General features: G+C 43.2%; 2 protein-coding genes across 4 annotated transcripts in view; both read left to right on the forward strand.

Annotated features, from left to right (window-relative positions):
- Positions 1-126: 126 nt before the first annotated feature.
- Positions 127-9214, forward strand: RNF168 (ring finger protein 168). Of its 3 annotated transcripts, none has more exons than XM_082320066.1 (9): positions 142-212; positions 670-748; positions 841-951; positions 1522-1865; positions 2775-2851; positions 4543-4719; positions 5452-5576; positions 5878-5965; positions 6639-9214. In XM_082320066.1, the coding sequence occupies exons 4-9, from the start codon at positions 1565-1567 to the stop codon at positions 7704-7706; spliced, it is 1836 nt and encodes a 611-aa protein (XP_082176192.1). In that variant the 5' UTR covers positions 142-212; positions 670-748; positions 841-951; positions 1522-1564; the 3' UTR covers positions 7707-9214. The 3 variants fall into 3 exon arrangements, with proteins under 3 accessions (XP_082176191.1, XP_082176192.1, XP_082176190.1); XM_082320064.1 differs by having other exon boundaries at positions 144-212; positions 614-748; XM_082320065.1 differs by lacking the exon at positions 670-748 and having other exon boundaries at positions 127-212.
- A 3060-nt stretch (positions 9215-12274) lies between these two features.
- The window catches only part of UBXN7 (UBX domain protein 7), a 29268-nt gene continuing 17413 nt past the window's right edge, over positions 12275-24129 (forward strand). Inside the window, exons 1-5 of the mRNA XM_082320067.1 lie at positions 12275-12409; positions 15521-15668; positions 17772-17839; positions 21842-21907; positions 23877-23989. Of these exons, the coding sequence (XP_082176193.1) occupies positions 12337-12409; positions 15521-15668; positions 17772-17839; positions 21842-21907; positions 23877-23989 (468 nt within the window). The 5' untranslated portion in view covers positions 12275-12336. The remainder of the gene's footprint in view (positions 12410-15520; positions 15669-17771; positions 17840-21841; positions 21908-23876; positions 23990-24129) is intronic.

The raw sequence follows: 24129 nt of genomic DNA on the forward strand, positions 1-24129 counted from the left end.
CAGGGCCTTCCTGTCTCTCTCCCGGCAGGCTCGGCTCGGAGGAGGCGGAGAGGCGAGAGGCTGGAGGGCGGGAGAGGCCCGTCAGCGAGGGACGGGGCGGGGCGGCCGGCGGGCGGGCAGCGCAACGGCGGCGGCGGCCATTGCGGGAGGCCGCGGCCTTGCCTGCCGCCGGGCCCAGGGCCGCCGCGCCGCCGCCGCAGAGCTGCAGCTCGGTGGGTGCTGACTCCTTGCTCGGAGCGCTCGGGGAGCGGGGCCGCGCGGCGCTGCGCGGGGCTGCGCGGGGCCGCGCGGGGCCGCGCGGGGCCGGGGGGCGGCCCGGCCTCCCCCCGCCGGCGCGGCCGTAGCGGTGGCGCGGCGTCCCCGTGTGCCGGGCCCGGCGAGGGGCCTGCGGCTGCCCCGCCGCCCAGCCCTCTCCTGCTCTGGGCACCCGCGTCGTAACGGCTTCGTAAGCGTTATGTTTTCTGTCCGTATACAAGTTGAAATTAGTCCGGAACAGATATACATAGACTTACTAGGTCTTTCTAACAAACCACCACCACTTGTAAAACTGGGTGTTTCTATGTTACCTGGTGTCCTTTTTTTAAAAAATTGAAGGCTTTGTTTTATCAACAAGGGGAGAGCAGAAACAATAAAATCCAACTTTAAAAGTATATTTGTCTCCATGTCGAGTTCCTGTGTGACTGAAATTGCAGCCTTTCTCTGAGAAGGACCTCCTGTCCCTGTGGAGCTGGCTGTTCTTAAGAAGCTTGTAAGAACTTTCTTAAGTTCCTGTAACTTAAAAACCAATATTTTTAGCCTTTTTTCTGTATGTGTGTTTTATGTTTATTTTCTGTTCCACAGTATTTCTGGGCCAAGTGGAAAAATCCTGTGAGGAGGGCTGGTGATAGAAAGGCTGGATGATCCCTGCCATTTTAAGCAGTACAAGAAGATGCTGAAGTGTTGAATGCATTGGTTAGTTCTTTTTTTATGTTAAGAAAAAGTATTTTGACTTTTTAGTCCCAGCTTAAGCAAATGAATGAACAAGGAGGAACCTTCTCTCCTCTGATGGATAGGGATGTTGTATTTCACCTTCAGAACATGCTGGAACCAAATCTGTAGCAGAAGCAGCTTTTGAAGGACGCACATATGCTGAAAAATTGACTTAATGGAAGGTTAAGGTAACTGTGATAACATCTCACCAAATGTGAGCATAGCTTATCACTAAGAGAGAGTAAATGCTGGGAGAGCTCTCGCCTTCTTTCCCCCCTCTCCTTACGACTGCCTTGCTGTCCCCGAAGCACCTGTTACAACTCACAGGAAACTGCGGTAGGAAAACCTGCTACAGTTTCTCTGTGGCTTCTGGAAAGACCCGTGTCTTCCTCTGAAAGTCCAGAATCTCTCACCTCATGAGCACAAGTAACCACTTAAGCAGACTTCTTAAATCCACTGATGCTTTCATAAAGTAGCTGTAAAACTGAACATTTTCTATTTTCTTTTATATTCATTATGGGAAGTAAAATACGTGTTTCTTTTTGCTTTCAGGTACTGATGTTATACGAGTCTTGCTCCTCTACTTTGAGTCAGCATGTCGAAGAAATCGGAGGCTCCGCTTTCCTTGTCTGACTGCCTCTGCCAAATTTGCATGGAGATCTTTGTGGAGCCTGTGACACTGCCATGCAACCATACCCTCTGTAATTCTTGTTTCCAGCTGACCGTTGAAAAGGCCAGTCTTTGTTGCCCTTTTTGTCGGCGTCGAGTCTCTTCTTGGGCACGATATAATGCCCGCAGAAATACTCTTATCAACTGGGAACTGTGGGAAAAGATTCAGAAGAATTACCCAAAGGAGTGTGAGCGTAGGATTAACGGACAGGATTTGGAAGAGGAAAGTAAGTAAAATGTCACTTGTCCTGGGATGTCTCTGCTTTACCAAAGTAATTACTGTTGGTGGACTTTGGATATTGTGAAATAAGAAATGGTGCGTAGACAGGCTGCGTTACTGCCAGAAAATGCTGTGTCAGAGCTCTCCTGTGAAAGAGGCTTGCAAGGCAGAGAAATCGCCATGCGTGCCTTTTTCGTTTGTAGTACAGAGGGTAAGTTATATTGTCTGATCACTTAAGTGGGCATTTGTTCACATGTTTTGCACAAAGCATTAGTGTATGCCTGCCTGTCCTTGCAAAGGCCGTAATTCACTACTGGTACGACTTCAGCTGTAAAATCTGTAAGTGGAGCATTTGCATGTGTGTGTGTGTGTGTTTATCACTATCAAGTAAGTGAAGTGGTTAGAAGTTTTTTCAATTCTTAGATGCCGTTAATTAGTTTGGTTAGAAATTCCAGGGCCTCCGTCTATGCAGGAGTCTCTGAGCCTAAAATTGTGGTGTCAGAGAAAAGGAAGTGAAATCTGATTAACTCTTTAAAGAAGGATTTTGGGTTTTATTGTCTTGTAAGCTCTGTTGGGGGAGGCTAATTGGTAGGCTGGCTCTATGACATGTTGTTCGACTTGCGGTATTATGAAGTCTTTTTAATCACAAAATCAAAACACGTCAGTTATGGTCAGCATACTTATTTACTGTATATACAGTGCTTGGAAAACACTGACTGTTCTTGCCGCTCTGTAACATGGTGCTTTTTTATTTTGTTCCTTTGTAACACAAAGTGCTTATTTTCCACAGCGCTTGATTTAAGTCAAATCATTCCTGTGACAGGGTATGGAAGTGATCTTTTGGTAAAATTTTTCGTTGTTGACTGTTGTGATCTTGCTTTGTTCCTCACTTCTTTCTTTCCTTCCTCTCATTTAGTCTGTGTCCCCCATCCACAACACCAGCTGAGCAAGCCTGGGGAACTGAGGCAAGAGTATGAAGCAGAGATTAGCAAGGTAAGTCTGAAAACATAGTTAAAAGCATAAATGCTTTGTATCTAGTTACTTTAATTGTTCCCACAAACAGCTGTAATCTTATTTAATTAAAAAGAAAGATACTTAAAAAGGCATTGCTGCTGTGAGAACACACTGGTCGTTCCTGAAGCATATATTAAATTTTTATCCTTTATGGAAGAGGAGAGACTTCCTTCTGTTCGACATGAGGTGACATTTCTCAAGTTTTCTTGTGCTGGTTGATCTACACCTCCTACCTCACCCTCTCGACTGGTCCAGTAACATATGCTGTCTTGTTGTCCTTGCAAGTAGGTGTGCTTTGCAGGCTAGGAGGCACGTAGAGGTACAGACACAGCAGAACGCCCAGGCAGGTCTCTTAGTCACTACCTCATATTTCCCAAAAATCTGCAGAAGAGTTCTTTCAGGGTTAGGGTGTCACCCTTTCACTATCTGCATCCCTGCCCATACATACTAAAATGGCTTTTTTAAGTCCTCAGATGCACATAAAGTATTTCAGACTAGCAAATGTAAAAATTTGGCATGGTTTTGGCTTTGGTCTTATACTTGCCTTCTTGATTTCCCTCCCTAAGTAACATACCACAATTAGATGCACTTGAGTAATGAACATACAGCATTTTCTTCCCTATTTGCCCACTCCCTGTTATCTGTGTTCATTTGAAAATCAGAAAATATTTTTAAGAAATCTTAATGTTTGTCTAAGAATCTAAAGGATCTTTCTTCCTCCAATTCAGACACAGTAGTAGTAAGAATTATAGCTGGAAGTAGTATAAGAATGCCCTGTTCCCTGACAGCCCCGTTGCTGGTTGTTACAAGAGCAGGGGGAGTATGTGAAACAGACGACTGTGGGATTCTCTTTTATGGTAGTTATGGGATAAGATCGATTGGCAGCAATAGTATCGATAGTTAATGGAGACAGTGCCAGTGAAATATGTAGTGGTGTCTGGTGCCAGTCACAAGCCATCGGTACATGATTTGAAACAAGCTCAGGCTTAACATAGCTTGTGTAGTATTAGAGTTTGACACTCTTCTCTAAAGCAAATTTTGAAATTCCATCACCCAGTTAAGAAAGCTTTATTCATTCTTGAAAGTACTTTGCTGTCCTTGTGGAGTTACTGATAACTCATTTACCAAGAGTGGATGTCCGCCATAAAGAAGGCAGATTCAAAGTTCTTAGTCTGCTGCTTTGGGTTTTGTGTGTTTCAAGAGAGCAGAAGGACTTGGAAGAGAAATGTGCTGTCTTTTAGGCATCTGGTGCTAGTATCGACATTATGATGATATAAGCAGGTTGAGCAAATGCTGTGGTCTAGCTGGTGTTATAAAGAATTTTAATTTGAGTTTCTCTGTGATCCATATATTGGAGATCTTAGTTTTTGTTACTAACATTTTCAAAGGTAAGTAAATGAATTTTAACCTTGCATGCTAGCACGGTTAATGGTGTGGTCTTACAGAAACCAAAAGGTAGGTCACTGTTATCAAGCTGAAGACTCCACACACAGTATCAGTTTGATTCTTACATCTTTGGAGAGTTGTGTAGTTAAATACTGGCTTTGAAGTGTGCAGAGTGTCTTTGTAAATAGTGTATTGTTCACATTTAAGAAGTGTCAGCTGAGAGGTTCTGGTGTAAAGTGTGGTCCTACAGTAGTAACCTTTAAAAAAAAAAAAATCATCTTTAGGTGGAGGCAGAAAGGCGAGCGCATGAACAAGAGGAGAACAAGGCAAGTGAGGAATACATTCAACGGCTTCTAGCAGAAGAGGAGGAGGAACACAGATTGGCAGAAGAGAGACGGAAGGAGATGGAGAAACAGCTGAAGCAAGATGAAGAGTTGGCCTGGCAGCTGAGTAACAGTCTGGTGAGTTAGGATCAAGGGGGACAGTAGAAAATCTTGATATAGTGTAAGCAACTTAGACTCAGAGTAAAAGTTAAAATTTTGAATGGTTTAAATTTATTTTAATTGTAGTTGGAAGCTGTTGTCAGCCCCCCTGTACTTTAGATCCTTGATTGACCATTAACTTTTCAAGAACCAGTGGAAGGGTGAAATACCCCAAACATTTCTACCTGTGTAATATGCACTTGAAATGTGTGCTGGATGTTTTCATTGAGAAACATTTTAAAACATTGTTTTTCTTCTGAATGCTTCCTTTTCCCCATGATTTTAAAAGTACTTCTTTGGATGAAATTGATGTCTGTAACCTGTACTGAAAAAAAGGAACGTACGATGAAAGTTTACCTTATGTTTTGGGGTTTTTTTGTTTGTTTTGTTAATTTGTTTTGGGGTTTTTTTGTTTGTTTTGTTAATTTGTTTTGGGGTTTTGGTTGGTTGTTTTTTGCTACCTGATAATAGTCGTAATGATGAAACCTATGTACTTATTTGAGCAAAAGCTCTTGTCCCTTAATGCCAGATACAGGAAAGTGTACAGAACATGTAGTATTTCTTATTCCATAACTATCCATTACTTAGAGTTTTAGAATTCTTTGGACAAAAGTAACTAATTCTGCAGCAGACACAAAGTAGTTCTCTGGGTTTTCTCCAGCTTGTATTGTGTTTTGTTTTATATGATGCTATTTTTACTTGTCATCAAAGAATGACGATTCCAAAGGACATGTGCTCAGCAGTCCTTCACCAGCAGGCAGTCTCTCATCTGAAACATCCCCAGCTAACTTGTGCAAGATGAAGAACAAAGCAAGAAACTCTGGAGATATTCAGAAGTAAGTAATTCAAGTTTTTCTTCTTTAATTATTGGTCTGTTTCTTGGTATAGTGCCCCTCTGCTCCATTTGCATCCTTGGAATCCTGTAGTCCAACTTCCCTGGATAATCTGGGGCAAATGTAAACTGTTGAATGTTAAAACATCTCCTCACAGGATAATACGGAGGAGAAAGAAAACACTTCCCCTTCTCTTGGTTTTATTTTTTAGAATGAACCTGAAGATCTTGATTAATGCAAAGGACTGACAATTCAAGAAAAAAAAAGTTTAAAAACATATACTTTTTTTTCCCCCCCCTTTAAGGTATCTGTCTCCAAAGCTTCATTATGCATTGGGATCAGCGTCGTTCTCTAGAACAACAGAAAGAGGCAGGAGTGACTCTGGCTCTGTGGTAACTAGAATAATTTTGTTATAAATTTCAGTGTTGGTAATTATGGGTTATTTTCCCCTTGCCTATAGGATTGCCAATCCTATATTCCCCTTGCACATCAGCGCTGGGCAATTTATCTTGCCCTTTTTGAACTACCTTCAGTATTCATGATTCCCCAAAGTGGAAGGGGAAGAAACCATGCTTGACAGTCCGCAGATGCACACCTACGGCTTACTTCGATAGTTACCTTGTGTAGTCTCACAAGTACCTTACCTGAGTGTCTTCAGCAAGCTCTGGGTTGCAACCAGTGGTGTATAAAACTAAAACGACAGTTCTGGAGCTCACGGGAGGAGGTTGCACTCTGATTTTCATCATTCCATATCTCTGTCTGAGCTTTCCTGTTAGGCTCCTAAAGAAGATGAGCAGGCTAATACCTCGAACAGTTGATTTGAGTCATTGATAAGAGGAGAATGCTGCAGTTGTGTTTTCAGTCCTTTAGCTAGGCTTCTGTAGGTTGTTTTAAATATTTTCATTATTATTAAACAATTATGTATTTTTTTTAAAAGAGAAGAATCCAAGTTAATATCCCAAAGTAGTTATGAGCAGTGCAGCTATGAGAAGTGAGATTTGCATTTTATTCATATCCATGGGCTTTTGATAAATTTGCTTTATTAGTGGTCTCCCTTTTCTTCAGGAGACCAATAGCAACAAAGGCAGCAGTTCTGCATGGCAGGATGAGCAAGAGGAAATGCCGACACTGTCTCCACAGCTGACTGGTGTGATTAAAGATTCCAGTGCTAAGGATTCGTTTTTGGAATCATGCATGAACTATTTCAGTGCCTCAGCTTCAGGGGGAACCGCCGCTGTCAAGCAGGGAGAAGCACCAGGACCAAATTGTCTAGGAGATGAAGTTCCGGATGCGCTTTATGGAATCGCAAAAAGGGAAGGGTCTAGAACAGTTCTTCGTAGATCCAAAGGAGAAGATGATGGAATTGAGTCAGACAGTGGCAGTTTAACATGTGTAGAAAGCATAAACCTTGAAAACTCTGCTGAAACTTGTACCTGTATTCAGTCAGCCACAAATTCTGTGATGTCTGACAGCAAAAGTGTACTATGTGATATCATGGAGGTGGCTAGACACTCAGATGAAGAGAAACCGGAGAGACTGCAGAACACTAAGGAGACTCCAAAAAGAAAGTCACTGGAACCACCGGCTGAAGCAGTAGTTGACTTGTGCGTGCTTGATAAGAGGAGAAGAATTTTTCCGGAAAGTTCAGAGGACCAAGGGGAGCAGATGAATGATTTTAACTTGCAAATGCAGAAAGCCTTTGAGCAGGAGTTCTATGAAAGGCGTATGCAAGAGGAGCAGGACAGGCTTCTGGCTCTGCAGCTACAAAAACAGATCAACAAGGAGGAAAGGACACTTAATCGACAAAAGGGCTCTCCAGATGAGTACCTTCTTCGCGCCAAACCACCTCAGTCTATGAAAGACTCTCCTGCTAGAAAGAGTTGTTCTAAGATGGCAAAAGACTCAAAGGTACCAAAAAAACAGGCTGAGACAAATCACCGCAAGACTCGGAAAAGTTCTTGCAATGAAAACTGGCAGTCCCCTACTAGAGTCCGAATGAAATCGCCCAACATCAAGGGAGGAAAAGTTTTGAATTGTGTGGTTAATACCAGTGATGCAAATGATATTTGTTCACTACCTAAGAATAAGCAAAAGACGATCCTTCAGATGTTTAAAAGCTCTGTTGCGGAGTAGATCAACAGAACCACAGACGCATGGTGGAATGAGAATTAAAACTGTGGTAATGCGTTCTCCTTTGTTAAGCAAAGCTTCCTATAAACAGTTTTAAAGTTGTTGGTTTTGAGGGGGATTGCTTTGAGTCACAAAGTTATGTATTCTGAGAAGTTTTAATAACATACTCCCCCGGACTTCAAAAAATTTTAATTGGTCTTTTCTTGACTACAACTTATTTTCTAGCACTTGCATTTACATAGTTTTGAATGCAAATACTGTTAGTGTTTAAAACCAAAAATAACTGATGGTCTTATCTTAGAATGAGAATTTGGAGCCTTTTATGGAAAGGATGCACATTCCATGGAGGAAACAAGCAAAAAAAATGGGTCTGCATTTCCAGTTGTGCGCCAGCTGCAAGGTCGAAGCTTTACTCGGCGCAACCACTGTTCTGTTAGCCTAAATCCCAATAACATGCTTCAGTTTATTTGTTGAATTGCATTGTTCGCACAACAGTTAACAAGAGTATAACTGGACAGCCAGTCTTGCAGACGCACTCTTTCTCTTTCCTTCTCATATACTGACTCCTTTCTTAGACAAAGAGGGAAAAACCTGGTCATTCTACCACTGCCAAAGCCAAGGATCTTTCATAGATGCCAATAGTGTAAGTGGTTGTGGGCTTGTATTTACCTCTGTTCATAGAGGTCACTTCTGCAGATCTGACTCTCACCTGTCATTAGGAAAAAGATACTTTTGTTTTCTTATTGCAAGTGTTCTGCAACTTTGTTCTTGTATGATAACATTACCTATATTTAGTGCTATTTAATTTTCATACTCACTGGTTTAAGTCTGATTAAAAACACTTAATATTAAAAAAATAGTTAGTCTAGAAGACAGTTATAATGGAGAAAGTTAAACCAAAAGGGGGAAAAGCAACTGAAAACTGGAGTTGTCAGTAATGACGTAACTATAATTAAAGATTCACATAACTACCATGCCTGGCTGTAACTGCTCCCCCCCCCCGTTATTTTTAGAGGGACTACCAAATACTGTCTTCCAGTTGGGTTTAAAACTAACATTATTCAAAAGAATTACAATTTAGACATGTGGGGAAGCTGAGGCCTGCAGGAAGTTGAGGCTGGTGAAGAGTTGACCAGCTGCTACTCAGCAGAGGAAGTATTCTCGCTAGATTGTTTTATCTATTGCTATTATGAAACCATCTTTTGGCCTTTCTTTGCTTGTAATGAGATACTTTTCTACTGTACATGTTTGAAAGAGAGCAAAGCACCAATCTACATTGCTGAAGTGTGTGTGCTAATCACCAAAGTTTGTGAATGTTTTCAATGTGTACTTTTTTTGAACCTCATTCATGATCTATAGACTTTAACTCAGTTCTGGGAAATTTGTGACAAAATACTTCAAAGCAATATCTTCTGATGTTTTAAGTTTAAAAAAAGAAAACCCACCTGAAATTTTATTGAAAGCATGAACAGCACACCAAGCCAAAAATGTGAATTGGTTTTTTTCTTTGCCTGCATGTCTCTATTAATGGTGGGTTTCTCATAAATAAATGATCTATACTGAGATGCTTTTTGAGAAAGTTACATTTTAAGTCTATTCAGCCTCATTTTACAATGAATTTCTGAAGTCTGATGTTTATTTTTAACTTGCTTGAAAAATGGTCCTTGCTCTGGCATGGAGCTCGTCCTTCCAAGATCACATCTCCCAATGACTGCTGACCGTTCTCAAGTATGCCTGAGCAGAGGCATCATGTGCTCCTCTGATTTATTCATGTCTGGTGTAATGGGTTGTTCAGGATTTCAGAGCATGTTGGAAATGGTTTGGAGTGGTGCAGGGCAGTTCCTGGCCTTTTCCCACACACGTCACCCCTGCAGCCACCTGCTGCCAAACCCCTAAACTTTATGCTCGATGGAACTGTCTCTGCAGTTTGAGACACTTTGTTCCTGTCAGTACTGCTGTTTCCCTCTTAGGGCTTTGAATGTCTGCCCTCTTCTTCTCAATCACTGCCTTTAATGGCTAGCACTGAAAGAGTCTGAATCTGAAGTGTTTTGAACTGCTGGCCATTCATAGGTAAGAAATAATCTTGCATGTATTAGAAATTCTGACCCTGGTTAATTGCTGTATTTTTCTCAGATCAACCATCATTATACTCCAGTACAGCAGTACTGGCTTCGGAGTTGCTTTTACGGCCAGGTCCTGATGTTTGATAGATACTTGGTGAAAAAGGAAGGGAAGCATGTGTGGTCGTACAGGTATATATCCAGATAAGCACTAAAGAGCTGAAAAGAATGAAGGTAGAAATGAAATATATATCCCCCCCAGCAGCCTTAATCTTCATCAGAGTTAAACTTAATCTGCTGCTCTCATTGTTTCGGGGCTAGCTCTGCCCTTGTAGCTGCCTGACACTAAGTAACATATACTTCGTCATAAGATAGGAGGCATTTTGTTTAAAAGACACAGTATGAGAGCTCACTAATTCAGCAGGATTATGCAGTCTAGCTGAGTACACCTCAGCCACATGGAGTGAACTGCTGTAACAGCTCACTGCCGGCAGCATGGTTCCTACGCTTGTGCCAGCTTTGGCACATGGGGACTCTCCATGGTCTAATTCCAGATGTTAAAGGGGTAGGGGAAGCATCGAGAGGGGACAGGGCAAGGGAGAAGGGAGAATTTCCCTTTCGGGCAGCAATGCGCCTTGTGCAACTAGCTCAGCTGCACATGAAACCATGTCCCAGTATACGGGATTGCCACGTTTAACACCAGCTTCATTCTCTTTTTCCTCTACAAGCTGTTTTGTGGATTCTGTCTTTTCTATTTTAAGGTGTTGGTTATGTGTCTCTTCCATATAAGGTTTATGAAATGCACTAAACTAATCCCAGTTAGAAGTTTGATGGGGACTTTGCATCTCACTTTTCAGTCTTGCACGGACTTACTTCCTTGCCATCAACAGGAAATCCTGCTGCTGTGATTCCATTGAAATTAATGCAAAAATTACAGAAATTAGCCATTTCAAAGGTCAAAATAGTACAGAAGCGTATTTTGGTGTGTGTATGTATATGGGGGGGTGTTAAAGTATTTGGGGGTTATTTGTGTTTTTTCAATTTACTGGATTTTGTTCTCAGTGTAAGAATGACCTCTCACATAAGAGTAATTTTTTTAAGCAGAATGGAGAAAAAGCAAGACTAAAAAGTCAATCATTAGCTAAAACCGAACCTTAACTGCAAAATATACAAAACCTATAACCTATACCAGGTCAGTCCATCAGCCTCATCCGAGGTGGGGTACTGCAAGCCCTCAGGTCCCAAAGATGATCACGTTCCTCACTGCGTGCATGGCGTAATAATCCTCACCAGGCACCTCTGTGACCTGTCCTTCTGAATTTTTCGTGTTGGAGGGTGGAATTTGGCCACTGCTGAGTGCATTTTGGTTGCCCTAGCACTCTGTTTCCATTGCCACAACCCAGGAACTTTGAAGCAGGTGAAATTAGCTTTGACTGGTTTAATGGTGTCTGTGAAGCCAGTGTCTGTACTTAGGCTGTCTGAGCTGGTCTGACAGTTCACTGCTGCTCAAAAGGGTGAGCTCACCTTCTGCCTTCAGCTAGCTCTAGTGGTTTATTTGTCCCCTTTGTGAACAAGCTCAGCTCAACCAGCCAGGAAAAAAAAAGCAAGTACCAAAAAAATCAAATACTTGGAGAGGCTTTGTAGCTTCCCTGAGAGCCAGAACTGGTGTGGAGATGGCAGGTGGGGAGAGGAGCAAGAGAGGCAACAGGTGTACCGGTTTTCATGGCAGCAAGTTTTTAAATTGTCTTAGACTTCTAAGGAAACCTCTGCTTTCTGCAGTACTCACTTCAGTTGACACTTGTTAATGACAAGGTGCTCTGCAGTGCTCCAGGCTGCTGACAGTGTTGGCAGCAAGCCAGTCACATGCCATGCTATGTTGTAAAACAACTGAAAGTAGTGAAATGTTCCTTTCCTACGGGTGCAATTTCTCCAGGTAGCATAGGGATCGAAAACACCCGGTGTGCTTGTTGTTGAGGCTGTTTCTCTTCTGATTTTGAAGAACTGACAGCAAAAGTATCCCGACAGCAAGGGATGTCCTGTAACGAGCTCCCTTGACAGGAGCAGCCACACCGTTTCTTGGCCACCTCAGGTCCTACCTCCTCCTCCCTTGCGGCACCTGTGGCCCCTGTACGTGCTTCCGCACGAGGGCAAAGGCCTGCCAGACCCCTTGTTTCGGCGTAGGCATCTGTGACCAGGTAAATCTGCGTGGAAGCTCTGGCCTTGTGTCGTGAGCATTTCGGTATCGCCACTGAGGCCTCTGCTCCTCCAGTCCCGCGATTAATGAGAGCGGAGGGGCTGAAATGTCGGGGGGGAGCTCTTCCCAGCGGCGATAGCGTTTGAAAGGCCGCGGCGGGGCGGGGCCGCGTTGCCACGGCAACTCCCGCCTCTCCGGGCCGCTGAGGCGACAGGGCGGGGCGGGGCCGCGTTGCCACGGCAACTCTCGCCCCGCCCCGCCCGCGGCGGCCGGCGCGGCGCCTCCCCGGCGGCGGGCAGAGGAAGGGCGCGGGCGGGCCCCGCGCCTGCGCAGAGCGCGAGGGCCGGCGGCGTGCGTGTTGTTGTGCGGCGGCGGCAAGATGGCGGCGCACGGGGGCTCTGCGGCCTCCTCGGCGCTGAAGGGGTTAATCCAGCAGTTCACCGCCATCACGGGTGAGGCTACACGGAAGCCGGGGCCCGCCGAGCTCGGCCGAGGCCGCCGCCGCCGCCACCGCGTGCTTAACGGGCGGTTCCCGTCCGGCCCCCGCCGACGCGTCAGGGGGCGGCCGTCCCGGCGGGCCGGGGGCGGGAGGCCGGGCGGGAGGAGCGGGCCGCGGCGGGTGGCGCCGCGCGGGACGAGGCGGAGCGGCGCCGGCGGGCGGCCCCGGGCGCGCTCCCCCCGGCTCCCGGGAGGCCCTCCCGCTGCCGCCCGCGGCCTCCCTCCAGGCGAGAGGCGCCGCCGCCGCCCGGGCCTGTCAGCGGCCGCGCTCCGGGGCCCGGCCGGCCGCGGCGGGTGGTGCCCGAGGCCCAGGCCCGGCGCCCGCCGTGCCTCCGCCCTGTGCGTTGTGCGGTCCCCCTCGCTTTTAGCGGCGGCTCGGAGGCGCCTCTCCGTTGTCCCCGGTCGGCCGGGCTTCTCGGTGGTGCCGGTGCGCGTCCTCTCTCCCGGCGGTGCGGTCCGGTCCGGTCCGGTGCGGTCCGCCCCGCCCCGGGGGCCGCGTCCTACTCCTGCAAATAAAGCTCACGGCCGGGAGGGAGGCCGGAGCTGAACCCCGAGTCCGCGTTTGAAAAAACAACAAGTATCTTAAACTACAGTCGACTTTTGAGAATTTAGTTTGCTAACGAAAATAGCAAGTCGCTTTTAAATTGAAATTTATGGCAGGTGATAATTCCTGCTTTAGGTTGTGTACTTTGAGTACTTGACCCACTTTGTGTTTAATCTGCTTCACTATAGTTCCCCCTTGCTTGTGACATTATATATCAAATACCAAAGTAGTGTTTAATAAAACATCTTTGGCTTTTTAGTTGATATAAGTGAAACTGCTTTTAATTTGGTTACTCTAACCAGCTCAGTTTCAGGTTGTGTCCCTGTAATCAGGCTTGCGTACACTGAAATCCTGAACAGGGATGTAGAGCATGTTCAGTACACTGTGAACATGCTGGTAGGGTACACTGGGAAATTATTGATTGCTCAGCTATTCTTAAAGAAGCCTTTTAGAATAAACCCTCTGAATAAAAAGAACCTACAGCAAATACATTTTCATTATAGTATGTGCCCATGGGTGCCTTGTGTTTTCTTTTTCAGTAGTGCCTGAGATACTTGCTAAAAAACAAACCAGAACAGATGGAGTCATGCTAGTTTCCTCTTCCTGACAGCTTTTGTGCTTATACAGATGCTTTATGTTAAACATAAGAGCACCCTTCTTATGCTTTCAAAAAGGAAAAAAAGAACCTACTAGGCTTCACCCATCCACTATTAGAGTTTTGAAGTTTTGTTTTTCCATTTTAACAGAATTTAAGGTTGTATCTGAAAGCATGTTGTTACAGAGCTTGTCTTGCTGATACTGGCATGATTTGGCAGGTGCTCAGAAGCGCATACCCTTAGTGGTTTGTGTTAGCAGCTTTCAGCTTTGAGTTGTAAGTGCACGAAGTCACTCCTGTCTGGGGAAAAGGCTGATTTAATACTATACAGCAATTTGATTCTAGCATAAGTGATGGTGAAGAATGAGGAGAAATAGTCCTTGATATATTTCTCTTACCCAGGTTGCAGAATTACGTTTCTTTGGTGCTCTCATCCAGAACACTATTGCTAAGAGAATGTAGCTCCTGTGTATCTTTACCAATGAAATGATGGGATCTCTTTGAAATTTGCTTTGAGACCTAACACGTATTTAGCATTTTCTGTTTGCCAGTGCAAGCACTGAAAACATTCATGTGATGGGAGTTTCCTTAGGAGTGATGAAGAATCAATACAAGCAGTTTGCATGTTGGTAACACTTTAAATGGCAGAGGGTTGCATAGCATTTTTTCTTCTAGTTCTTCTAAATGAATGACTTTGCATGACTGTACGGTGAGGTTGTAGGGTGGTGTACGTATTCCAGACCATACAGGTATTGTTTAATTGCTACAGTTAACATTGAAATGAGCTGAAAATGCCAAAGAGCAGTTTTTTTGAAGAATGCGAACTTGGTGCTCTCGCATCATTTTTTTGAGATGTCACTGGTTTTTATTTTGCACTTTCTTCATCTCGATTAAGGTCTTAAAATACTTCAAATAATAACGTCCAAATGCGTTTTGCCCAAACTGATGTTATCTGTGATTCTGATGCTGGGGAAAGTGTTTTCTCAATTTTGGTGACTTGCAGTGAACCTAGTAAGAATTACTACAGATCCAAAAGCTACTCCCAGACTGGTTCAGCTGCATTTTGCCACTCTTCCTCCCTACCAGCCTTCTCATATGAAAATAAACTCTTTGGCAGTCCACCACCTATAGAGGCAGATGCTGTAGTAAGTAGACATTTAAAGGGTTGGGCATAGGAGAGCTTCCACTGGTGAGGGTGGTTCTGTAGATGGTATTGTTTTTGAGAAGCTGGGAGGTAGAGGCTGACCCTCTGAGGAAAGAGGTACAAGTGATGCTAAGAACTAGTGTTTCATCCTGAGCAGCAAGAATAAGACTGGATTTAGTTGCACTTAGGAGAGATTTTAATAAATATTAGTCATTATACAAATAACTGTGTAGACAAATACTGCTTTCTCCCTCTTGGCTTTTTTCCCCCCTTCTTATGTGAACTGAGCTTCTGCTGGTTTGTTTTTGCCTTTTAGCGCAATCAGTAAAACAGGGTATCTTTTCTTCCATTTCTGAATATCTGTTATAAGTGGGTAAAAAACTCTAGCAGCTGATTTAGTATTCTCCCTGTTAAAATGTTAAGTCAGGTTTTCTTTCTTTTCTGTGTATGCCTACTAGCATTTGGAAAATTGTACCAGGAAAAGGTCTGACCTCTAGAAAAAAAAGAAAAACCATGCTAAAACCCCTCAGATGGCTTCCACTAAGTTTTCTCTTGACGGAAGGAAGAAGTCTGGCTGTCCTGTATGTGGGCATTTTCTTCCCCTGTGAGATATGTATGTTTGTCTCATTTCATAGTTGTACGTCAGAGATAAAGGGCAACTGATGAACTGTTCTTTCTAATTATTAATGCTTTGAGAGAGAAGGCTTGCCGGTCAGCTGTTCCTGGCACTTCCAATCAAAATGCTTTCCAAAGAATGGTTTAATTTTTCTTTGGCATTACAGGTGCCAGTGAAAGCGTGGGAAAGCATATGCTTGAAGCATGCAACAATAATCTGGAGATGGCTGTTACCATGTTTCTGGATGGTGGAGGCATAGCAGAGGAGCCTAGCACCAGCTCTGCAGGGGTGTCTGCTGTTCGACCACACACTGAGTATGTACCTGATGAACATGTCTGTATAAATGAGTAGTCTGTCTGAAGAATTTCATAGTGTAAGGCAGAACAAATAAGACAATTGTCACTTCTAACCTGCTGTCAACTCGCTGTAATATGTGCTTCTTTGATGATCTTGTTAAATTGATTGCTCCAATGTTGTTCTGGGTAAATAAGTTCTTATTGCATAAGTTGGTATGTAGACCAACATAAGTTAGTCTCTCTTGCATGTACTTCAGAAGTTTTCTGTAGGTTATACATACTGTCTTTTGCAAACAGAGCTCAAGACATTGAAGTGGGGATCCAGTAGTAAGAGATTCTTACTTTGCAATTGCTCCAGCAGTCTTGCTTTACATTAATTTGGCAGTTAGAGAGTTCTGTTGTTTTGGTTCTTATAAATAATGGTTGGACCTGATGATCTTAAAGGTCTTTTCCATCCTGAACGGTTCTATGATTCTGTGAAATGTAGTGACCTTAGTTCCATTTGTAAAGTTTTTTTTATGTTATTTTAAGTGTAATCAGATTTGGCACTGGAAAGGCTAGATCGTGTACGCTAGTATGCAGAGGAATAAGCAACTACAAAATCTGCATCAGTGTCTTACACATCAGATGCCAATAAAAGAAAGAGTTGTTCCACTTGAGCATGGCAGAGAGTTGTTCAGTGCTGCCTGTTAATGTGTCTGCCTGGGATAAATGGAATATTTTGAGTGGAAGCTAATTGGTATAAATCACATTCATTAAATGTTCTAAATTAAACCTAGCTATGCCTTCATCTTTATGAAAGTCTTCAGGAAAAAGACAACTAACTGTTAAAGAAAATTCTTGCCACTCATACTTCTGAAGCACATGTATAAATTTAAACAACTGTTTTAGTACTAACCTTTATAGTTGATGTCAAGTGTCTTCCTGCTTGAACCTTTGACAGGTAATGAAGTTAAAACTCTGTATATATAGGTGTTAGAATTCTTATTTCTAGACAACTTCTGGCACATCAGTGACTTAAGATTCAAGTTTTTATTGGAATACTTTCTTTTTTATACTTGACACCCTCCAGGTGCTGGGCAGCTTAGTGTTACTTCTAGGAAGAGAGAACAATAAATATGCAAATGCAAAATGGAGAATAACTAGCTTCACAACAGCAATCAAAGATGTGGAGGTTAATAGCAAGGTTAGTGCATCTTGCTGACATTATGAGTTACTTTTTGAAACCTGCATGGCCAAGAGCCACAAACTGCACACTTTACAACTTCGAAGAGTCCGAGGGAAGAGGGCACTTCAGGAGTAGTTCATAGGCAGGGTATAGCAGTGGATTTCCATGGGTGAGCCCATGTCCTCCTTCGCATAGATCCATGGGCCAGGTGATCACATGGAGTAAATGATACTGTTTCAGGGCCCTTGTGATTTCCTTTCTTCTCCTAGTCATAATTTCAGATTATCTAGCAGTCTCTGCAAGCGTAACTAAGCTGTTGGTATGTCAGGGAGCCCAGCTGTGGAAGCAAAGAATTGCTTCAGAAATGGGGGGGAAAATGGCTGTTTTGACCATCTTGGTTTCCTTTCTCTGGAAAAGATAGGGCTGTGAGTTGCAAGTGGAAGTAAAAAATCTTCCAACAGAAGAAAGCTTGTAAGAAGGAAGATAATCTCTTCCACCTCCCCTCCTCCCCCCCCCCCCCCCCCCCCCCCCCCGTAGATAATCAGGGGAGGAGGATGGCAAGCAGATTAGTTAGCAGCCTTTGCTAAGTTTTAAGAAACTTTTCCAAGTTTTAAGACCATTATTAAAGAAGAAAAATGTTTGAATAGTAGATTGACAAACCCTGGGATCAAGTCACCCAGGGATCTGTGTAATCTTCTATCAAGACTTAGGTCATCCATGCCAGATCTTAATGCAGAGTGTACTAAGTCCTGCTTCAGTGCCATGAGTGGGCATGGATGTTCTCTTGAGGTCCCTTTTGACCCCAAATCTCTTGATTCTGTGCAACGGTACAGCAGCATCCTTAGCTGGTTCAAGTTGCAGGAGCCTTTGGAGCACAATGGGATGTGGTTTATGTAATACTTGGAATATTATCATGTCTCTGATTTTTTTTTTTTTCCTTTCTTCTTTGATAGGGATGAAGTACGAGCTCCAATTCCTCAAAAACAGGAAATTTTAGTAGAGCCTGAGCCCTTGTTTGGAGGTAGGCTTGTGTTCTTTTTTTTTTTTTTTTTTTTTGTTTTCTCTGCCTTGAGATGAGCTAAGTGACAAAAGTAAAAGAGAACTTGCTGAATATGAAGAAAACATTGTATGTGTTTTTATTCTTGTTTTTTTTTTCCTGCTGCAACTCTACTGCCATGTAACAGGATTGCATACTTGGAAATACACCAGTGTTATTGAAAACCTTGCACATTAGAGATGCAACGTTCCCAGTGGCACTAATTTGCTAACTCCCGTTTCATGAGACTTTGTGAGGCAACAGCCAATTAGCTATGATAAGTATACATCTGCGTTCTGGAGGTTCAGAACCACGTGATACTGCTGTGAAAGTGTTCAGGGTGGTAGGATAAAAGCTTGAGCTTTGACTGATGAGTGAAAATGAAGAGGACAAATGCGTGCTTCTCAGGTAGATGATAGATCAGAAAGGGCTGAACTGTATGATTATTCATCATTTTGTCCATTTCTCATTTAGGACTTTAATTTGCTCTTTAAACTGCACCATGCAGCTAGTTTTCTTGTTTGTTTTCTGAAGCTCTTTATTACTTTTACTTTTGAAACATTTTTTTTCTCTAAGGAAAGAGATGATGGAAATACTGTTTTCTGTTGGGTGCTTTTCTAGAACACTGTTTCGTACTCATGTAATACAGTAATATTCTGAATCTCAAAACCTCAATCTCAAACCTCTGCTGTAGTGGTTCTTTTACAGCAGCACAGGGGTGGAACTTCTGTAGCAGGACTGGATTACCTGGTGTGTTATCCTCTCCTTTTGTTTAGTGTCCATGTCTGTTTGGAGATCTAAGGCTCTCTCTTTTTACTGTTACTTCCTCTAGCCTTGTGAGGCTCTGCCCTTCTTACGTTGACTAGGCTGTTTTTAGCTGTATGTATGGCTTTTGCCATGTCACGTGAATTCAGTGTCTTCCCCTTTTTATCGAGGAAGGGCATGCAAGTGCTCATCTTTAAAGTGGTCTCATACCCATAGGAAATGTGCTTTTCTGTTGTTTAGTTCCTGTGCTAGAAAGGAGAAGGAGCCTAAACTTCAGGTTTACGCTGGAACTGGTTTTCTGTTGATCCTGTTTTTCAACATCAGAGAGGTCTTTAGCCAGGATGCACAAGCTGGTTCCAGAGGAAGAGGTCCTGCTGAGGGCTCTCCAAAGACACTGCGCCAGCTTGTTGCTCTTGATTTCTTTGTGGCCCAACAGAGTTTTTGACAAAGATCTGTAGACTCCTGTGGGTTCAAGAATTGAAGAAGTGCGGGAGTAAGATCTGCTGACCCTAGTGCTTGGTCCTGTTCTGCCCACCCATCACACACACTATCTCAGATGCCCTGTCACTGACTGCCCTCCTGAGGCGATCTGTGGATCAGCGATAGCCTCCTGGCACTGTCTGGTCCACCCGTGCTTATATGCTCACTAATGCCACTTCTGTTTAACACAAAGCAGCCTGACAAGCTAGCTGAAACCAGAGAGATACTTCACTTGGTCTTTTCAGCACTAACCTCAAAGCAGGAGACTTGCCAGTTTCTGCTTTTAACAGTGTCATATTGAGGTGGTCGTATGAGCTTAGGTTTTCTTCCAGTTGAAGAGATGACCCTGTCTATTTGTGCTCTGCCGGATACATAGATCCCATCTTGCAGTACAAGGGATATCACAAAAATATCTACCTGGAGTGGTGTGAACATCTTGTGTGAACATCCTGGATCCCCCAGGGATATTGGGCCCAACGCTATTCAATATCTTCATAAGCAATCTGGATAATGGGATCAAGTGTAGCCTGATGAAGTTCGCAGATAACACCAAATTGAGTGGGGAAGTAGACACTCTGGAAGGGAGAGCCACCCTGCAGGAAGATCTGGATAGGCTGGAAGAGTGGGCTAACAAGAACCTTATGAAGTTTAACAAAGACAAGTGTAAGGTCTTGCACCTGGGAAGACATAATCCAGGAGTGCAGCTCAGACTGGGATCCACCTGGCTGGAAAGCAGCTCCGTGGAGAGGGACCTGGGGGTCCTGGTGGACAGGAATCTCAACATGAGTGAACAGTGCGCTGCTGCGGCCAAGAAGGCCAATAGGATGCTGGGTTGCATCAAAAAGGGCATCACCAGCAGAGATAAAGAAGTCATTATCCCTCTCTACTCAGTGCTTGTCAGGCCACACCTGGAATACTGTGTACCATTCTGGTCCCCGTTATACAAAAAAGGCGTGGACAGGCTGGAAGGGGTCCAGAGGAGGGCCACCAAGATGATCAAGGGTCTGGGAAGCCTGCTCTATGAGGATAGGCTGAGAGAGCTGGGTTTGTTCAGCCTTGAGAAAAGGAGGCTTGGAGGTGATCTCATCGCCATGTACCAGTACTTAAAGGGGAGCTACAAAGAAGATGGAGACTCCCTTTTTACAAGGAGTCACATAGTGAGGAGAAGGGGTAACGGGTGCAAGTTACTCCCAGGGAGATTCCGATTGGACCCGAGAGGAAAATTTTTCACAATGAGAACAGTCAACCATTGGAATAATCTCCCCAGGGAAGTGGTTGACTCCACTATGCTGAACACGTTTAAGACTGAGCTGGACATGGTGCTGGGCCGTCTCGTCTAGACTGTGCTAGAAAGGTTGGACCAGATGATCCTTGAGGTCCCTTCCAGCCTGGTATTCTATGATTCTATGATCTTCACCAGCACTGCCAGACTGTAGCTAAGCCTGGCAAGGGAAATGCTGCTTTTGCTGAAATGGTCCTTCAGTTGCTATTCTTAGCTGCAGTTTAAGCTGCTCTGAAGTTGGCTTTAATGGGTTGCGCTTGTGCCTAAGCATTTAGAGGTGAGAGAGATGTTATTTACTGGAGTTAGAGAGGCATTATTCACAAGGATGTTCCTCATTTAGGCTTACTTTCTTTTTCCGTGATATTCTGTATGGGATACACTGATTCTTTCCTTCGTACTCTGTACAAGAAGAATGCACGGAACAAGAACTGTGTACCATTCTTTATGCCCTTTGTGTGGCACAAGGTGAAAGATGCTGCATGGACTATGGGTGCAAAACCAGAAAGGTCTCTCAAATAACATTTTGGAAGTACTTGTTTTGTGACCGGTCTGGAGGTCATGCTTTCTCACCGTAAATGATTTTTCTTATTACAGGTTTCTGGTGGGTATATGTTGTATATATATTACTCTGTTTAATTTGTTTATTATTTATCATGTCTTGTAACAATTAGGCTTTGAAAGTTCTATCTTAAAATTGTTCTGCTTTCCACTAATAGTAATGCAGATAAATAGTTGGAATGAGTCTTGGCAGGCAATTTTGTTTTGCATCCCAAGTACAGTGGTTGTGCTGTACCACGGGACTTCAGGGGTACTTTTAGGTACGATTCCAGTTATCTGCCTGGGCTGCTGTCTCTGTCAGCTGCAAATAATGTATTCTGAAGGTTTCCTTGCAGATAGTGATACTGGTTCCAGCGGAGGAGCGTGGCTGTTGCCAATCCAGCCAAGAAGTTGGGAGAGGATCTGGATAAGAGATTAGCAAAGAATAGAAAGAGATTAGCAAAGAATAGAAATGCATTGTGGAAAAAACAAATGTGATTCCTAATAAATAAAATGTTCTCCCATGGGGTTTAATCCTTTGAAGTTTTCAATCTACTGGAAGGCCTTTTGTAAAAATTGTGACTGGAATTGTGACATGGTGATGCTGTGACAGCAATTCCACTACACACTGATGGGCCTTGGTGAGCCCATCAGAAAGGGCTAACTTTAAACTTTTGTGTGTTGTTGATACAAGTTTTGTTTCTGGGGTAAGGTTTGCTGGAGGGAGGATGTGTTAGGAAATGGGTCTTACAAACTACCTGTTTCCATCCTCCTCCAGCCCTTCCTAATGAATGACCTTACTTCCACATCATTCATGCTATGGGTTTCTATTCTGTTTTCCCACACATGTGATGGAAAGTACTAATATGTAATTCTTTTGATAGTATACTTTTGAAATAATTCTTGATTTTTCTTTTTTTAAGCTCCTAAAAGACGCAGACCTGCACGCTCAATATTTGATGGCTTTCGGGATTTTCAAACAGAAACCAGTAAGTGTCTACAGATCAGTAAGCTAGAGGTTCTGTGTTTTTTTTTTTTTTTTAATGCAAGTAAGAATGAAAAATAGTTTCCATTGTAGGCTATGACAACTTGCAGTCATTGAGTGGTTTTAAATTGCCTACTTTATAGCAAAAGTTTGTTTTTTTAATAACATTATTAGGCTGTTCATTGTTGTAGTGTCAGTACTGTTTGCTGACATGTCTCTTCCACATTTGTGGTACAGTTAAGGTTGTTAGTTTATTGCTCTGGGATGGCTGAAGGGTGAGTGCTGAGTAATGGACATATGAAGCAGGTAGTGAGGATGCTGGTCCAAACACTTGCCTGTGTTACTTAAGTAAAACCTGCAGACAGTATATTCTGTCTGCTTTGGTATGGCAAATATTTTCTTGATAACTCTCAAAAAAAAACCTTTCTGCTCTAGAGGGAACTGAAAAGGGGGAAGAATCTAACACCCATGTAGAAATTAAGTTCGTCTACTGTATTTTTCTTGGCTAGCCAGTGGTCATGCTGGCACTTGAATTAGATTTGAGTAGCCCTGAGACGACTTCCTTGGCCGCACACAAGGTTCTCATGAATTTAATTGCTGTTTACCACTGTCTGTCTGTTCATACACAGAATCTTCAAATGACAAAGCATTGGCTGTTACTTAAGCCATTAAGTATGCTAGAATAGGATTCTTGGACAGCAGAGCACCAGATATTTCACAGCTGAGTTAGAGCTGTTGTGCAGTTATCGCTGATGTTGCTAGAGTGTTCAAGAGGTCTGACCATAGAGCAGGTTCCCATGTAGTTAGGTGCTGTTGGATGCTGAACTGAAAATAAGTATCCATAATTACTTCCTTTCCCCTGACAGGTTTGGTCAGGGTTTTCCAGTGATAATGACCTCATCAAGTACTAAAGTCACTGTGTAAATGAAATACACCATTTACAGAATCATCATGCCCTTAATTTTTTTCTCATTGTCTCCAGTCTGTTATAAGACATTTAGAGATGCACAACATCTAAATCTATTTTGAGGGTTTATGATGAAACTTTATCATGCTTTTTGGTAAAACTTCATAGATGAATATCACTGTCTGGCTATCTCTGAAAAAGCGGGCCTGGCCATGAAAGTCCAGATTATTTCCTGGCTTCTAGGCCTGCTCCAAAGGGATGCTTTTTTCCCTGTGGGGATCCAGTGTCTGCTCAAAAATGGTTTGTGTGCTATGGCCCACTGACAGCTCCTTTCACTACTGGAAAGTTTTTGGTTATGGGATAGCTATTGCCCATTTCAGCTGACTTAATTCCATAAAATACATTGTATCGCTACATTTTTAGGTGAGAAATTGCTGTGATTTACCTTTATTGTATATGGTCACGTCTATTTAGGAAATATGTTCTGTATTATTCTCAATGAAATTGATACCACTAAAAGAAACATGCTCAAAGTGTGGTACTTGGGGATAAACAAGTCTGAAAACCCATTCACGTGAAAGAGAGAGTGGTATCCGAAGCTGATTGTGGGAAGAATAGATATTTAATATAAACATCCAAAGATATTTCTTCATGTAAACTAAGGGGGTTTGTTTTGGGTTTTTTTCTTCTTTTCTGTGGGATTGCCTTACAGTCAAGAAATAGAAACACTGGAATAGAAATATTCCAAATAAAAGTCATGATGCTACAATCTAGCTTGTAGAGTCATGGCTTTTTTTTTTGCTGGTTTGTTTTCAAGTACTGGCATATGACCCCATCTGCTGATATTCACATTTATTATCTTTTCTAAAAGTGAAATAAATGCCCAGTGCTTGAGTAAGCTGGAGCAAGCGAGCTTCTTACCTTATATAGCAGCTAATCTTGTTCAGTGTGGTCTAACCTCATGACTGTAGTGCAGAAGTTTTGTGTATGAGCGTATAGCCAATAATAAATCCATCTTGTGAGTATTTTGTCTAATTCAGCTTCCTTTCCTCTTGGGGCTGTGCAGTTCGACAGGAACAGGAGCTACGAAATGGAGGCGCAGTAGATAAGAAACTCACTACTCTAGCAGACCTCTTCAGGCCTCCCATTGATCTGATGCACAAAGGCAGCTTTGAAACGGTAAGTCTTGAAATTTTGGTGCAGTTCCTTATGTGATGACCATGTACAGTGTGGAAGCCTTGTTTTAGGCTGCTGGCATGTATGGATCCATTTGTCGGATGATCAGAAAGTTACAAAAGACCATATAGTGATAAATATTT

This window comes from Platalea leucorodia (genome assembly GCF_965183815.1).
Source record: "Platalea leucorodia genome assembly, chromosome: 8".
Lineage (NCBI taxonomy): Eukaryota > Metazoa > Chordata > Aves > Pelecaniformes > Threskiornithidae > Platalea > Platalea leucorodia.